Here is a 4,077-nt window from a genome sequence, read left to right on the forward strand (position 1 = left end):
TGACTCTGATGTCTGATGATCATGATTCTGAATTATTTTCGCCGCGATTTGTTTGTTTACAGATTTCACTTTTTTGTGGAGCAATCCTTTTGGCGGGAAATTCTTATTTGGGTGGCATCTTAATTTTCACAGATTTCACAGGATTTCAGTATTCTTATACTTATCCACAAGAATTTTTAAACATTTGTTTTTGAATTTGAGTGTATGATGGTAATGGAAGCAAAACATTTATGAATTCAGAAAATTGGATTTTTCAGCCGAAAGGGCGTTTCTTGGAAGGGTGGAGATGAACATTCGATTTAGTTGTTTTGAGTGATATCTATTAGAGCAAATATTCGTCTCGCCCATTCAGTGCATACTCTCTCAAAACCCTTCTTTTTAGGACTGAAAAAGCGAGTCAAAAAATTAAACTTGTTTATTTCACTCCCTTGAAATTCAAGCTTGGGAAAAGCAAGCAGGCGACAGGACAGCATCAAAAACTATTGTAAAAGAGAAATTATACAGCTTTCCATCAAGATGATTTTACTTGAAATCAACAACACTATTGTAGAAGAAACTTTGAAGTCACGTATTTCTCAAATTGCAGCAAAGTAAGTTCCTAGGTTTGCTTTGAATTGCTCCGTATTTTAACCAAGGCAAGACAGAGGTAGAGGGCTAATAAGGCCGTTCATAAAAAATTGTTTGGTTCCCGTCACCCGACCGATCGTGATTTCTACTGAAAAGTCGGAGAGTCGGAGAGTCGGAAACCATTTTTCCTGACATCTGAAACTCCACCATCACCAGTCGGGTGTTTAAGATAAAAACTGCAATTATTGCTCTTTTCGGAAATTATTGCCGAAAACAGCAATTTTTTCAACGATGAAATGATGAATCAGCAAAATGTGTTGTCCTTTTAAGGGCAAAGATGTCAGTGGTGTTTGAAAATAGTAAAATTGCATCAAGAAAAACTGTCCGGGAAATCCTCTCAATTGCACGCTTATGTTCCGAGGGCGTAAGCGCGTAATTGCATGGTTATAATTTACGCCCGCTCACGCCTCGGTTGAAATTGCTTAGGGATTTCAAGGGGTTCAGAATTCTCTAATTCGGGCGAAGGCATGGTTTAACGGGCAATCCATTTTTACGAAATCTTCTTCTACGATAAATTTTGAGTAAAACTGCCCTAGGCTTTTGAAATTCAACAGAGCTTTCGGAAGGAATTGCGTATCAGAATAATAACGCTTACCGCCCGTTTCAGAACAATTTTGATTAGCGTGTAATTACACGCTTAAAAATTCTGCCATTTTGATAACCATGCAATTGCGCGCTTACGGCCTCGGAACATAAGCGTGCAATTGAGAGGATTTCCCAGACTGAAAAAGGTTTTTCGAATTTTTAAAAGTGATTTTTTCAATTTTTCGTTGCTCAATAACATGAAAAATTCTAAAATAATATGTTAAAAGATCCTGCATCGATGCCGAAACACAGCCAGAAAGAGATAACAAAACCCCGTTGTAAATTTGTTTACATATGACTCCATTTTGCTATCTGCATTCCAACAAAAACCAGTTGAAAACAAAACTAAACGAGGCACAGTGGGCAGCTACTTATCGCGAGGGTGTCAAATACCATGTGTTCAATAATAAAATCAACTTTTATTTCCAAAAACGGCAATAATTGCCAAAAACGGCAATTTTCATTTATTTACTTTTTTATTTTTCTGCTGATTCAGCATTTCATCATTGTCACATTAAATTCAAAAGGAAACCGGGTTCTTTTTATTATTTTCGGTTCACAGTAAAAAGGTCTTCTAAAATTCTTCGCATGCAAAATGTTGTTTTGATTTGGATATCTGCCTTGAACGAAAGCATGCTAATTAGTTTTTAGTGAGTGACTACATCGTTAAAGTTTTCTTTTCGAAAAAAAACCCACTTCACGTTTCTTACATTTCAACAATCTGTGACGTGATAGGGAGAGTACAATTTAGTGATTGATTGATAACTTTGGTATGTATGTATTTGTTTATGTTTGGTTCTTTATTTCGAAGACCAGGCTACAGCTATGTCGAAATAACAAGGCGCATGTCGATATTAAACGACTCTACGGTAACATTCTCAGAGCCTCTCACAATGAGACCTTCTTCATGTGGAAAACTTTTGGTGAAATGGGCTATTCCTAAAAAAATTCTCATAACCACAAGGATTATTGTAAATTGGGAGAGTAGTATCCAAATTAACAGTGCGTCACAAACAGCCATATAAACAAAACTCAACATTCTCACAAAAGTTGTATTTTTGATTTCCCAAAAATTCGTCTAAAGCGTTCACTTCCACAATAATTTATGTAATTGCAATTTCGTTCAGTTCACAGTCGGTTTCAATATATACATGTGTTTTTAGTCACGTGACCGAAGTGCCTACTAAAACAATCCGGGGGTAAGTGGCAAAGCAACACAGCAGATTATTCGTAAAGTAAAGAAATATCTTTTGGCATTGACAATCAAATATAATATATTATATTATATTTCCTTAAATTCAAAAATCAAAAATTCATTTTTCAGTCGCGAAAAATAAAAATAATATTACATACTAAGACGCCCCCGTCTTTTACTCTTGTTTAATTTCCAATCTCGGAACGTGCAAAACGCCCGTCCGCCCAATATCCACCCAATCAGCTTAAATTTGCTTTCATAGTCCTTTGGCTTTCAAAAAATAGTATTTAAAAATTATGAATTTATAATAATTACAAAAAACAAAAAGTTTGATACTTCATTATGGAAATATTCAATAAATTCCTAGTTTCAATTTCAGTGGGCGTTTTTCTACGGCTTCCTTTATCGCGCAATTTTTGCGTCACACAAACTTTCTTGGCCGCTCGTAATAATTACGCATCCAAATTTGGTTCTCCATTGTCAAGTCAGGATCAATGGTGACGTCACCTAAGCATAAAAAATAAAGGATTTCGTTAGTTAGTGCATATGTTAATTTGCGAGATATTCTATTCACCGCGCGAGCGCACATTTCGTAGACTAGTCAGAATACTTTCTTTTACTCACGGGATTGATGGTAACTCTTCATCTTCGTTATTTTTAAAATGAAGCACAACCGAAAAAAAACGAAACTTCAGAAAGTTGCGTATTTCCAGTGAGTAAACGATTCTGACAATTACCAAAACTGATGATGATGATTTTTTTTCGGTCAGGCAAATGTCTCGTATTGGGAGTTCTAGTCTTGACCCCTAAGCCTACACGAGATTGAAGCGTTTGGGTTAACGAGACAAAACTCCAAAATAGCTGGTGTTTTGAAGCGCTTCCGTGCAATCGAAATATCGCTGTTTGTGACGCACTGATTAAGAGATTCAGGTATGCTAAATAGGAGAGCAGACACTTTGACCTAAATTCTTTCAGGGATTGTTTCAATTCGCATTCGGAGAACTAAAGTCTTTATTGTTTCCATTTCGAGTAGTTAAAGTTTATTTACTATAACTAGTAAATGGGACTTTAGTCAAACTTTAATCATAAAAAATTGTTAGGTAAAAATCACTATTTCATATTCAAGTTTATAAATCTGTCGATAGTCAAATTGTTATCTGACAACACCTTCTCTAGAAGAAGGGAGTTGTTCTTCTGATTCTATGATGATATTTATCGGAATTAAACATTAACTGTTTAATACCACAATCTACAGACATTTGAACGAAATGTCCTGCATAATTACTTTGCTGTTTTCAAATGAAACTACTGACGTCTTCAGTATGGCAAATAGAATGCAGCTTAGTGTTATTAATTTTTAAACGAAAGTTTCCTTCTTCAGTATCGACTCAACTGAAACCATGTTGTATCATTTTGCTAAGTAGACTTCTGTACGTTGAGTCAAGCTTATCAAATTGCGCTGCGGTCAGATTCCAATTCTGACAAGAGTACGTTAGTCTACTTCTCACAAAGAGGTTAAAAAATTTAAGAGCCAGTTTTTTTAAGAATGGGGCAGTTTGGGGCAGTTTCAATAGTTTGGAACTTAGATTTTTTTCATTTTTGGATATGTTGTTAAGTACAATGAACTGAGTAAAATCCCAAAATATTTTGGTCTGAAAATCCATAATGGC

The 4,077-nt window shown here is 35.4% G+C and overlaps 1 protein-coding gene across 1 annotated transcript in view; it reads left to right on the forward strand.

Annotated features, from left to right (window-relative positions):
* The first annotated feature begins 395 nt into the window (after positions 1–395).
* The window catches only part of LOC136820021 (probable actin-related protein 2/3 complex subunit 2), a 12,675-nt gene continuing 8,993 nt past the window's right edge, over positions 396–4,077 (forward strand). The window contains exon 1 of the mRNA XM_067076260.1: positions 396–590. Within this exon, the coding sequence (XP_066932361.1) occupies positions 517–590 (74 nt within the window). The 5' untranslated portion in view covers positions 396–516. The remainder of the gene's footprint in view (positions 591–4,077) is intronic.

The sequence above is a fragment of the Clytia hemisphaerica genome, unplaced genomic scaffold (genome assembly GCF_902728285.1).
Source record: "Clytia hemisphaerica strain Z4C2 unplaced genomic scaffold, Clytia hemisphaerica genome assembly, whole genome shotgun sequence".
Lineage (NCBI taxonomy): Eukaryota > Metazoa > Cnidaria > Hydrozoa > Leptothecata > Clytiidae > Clytia > Clytia hemisphaerica.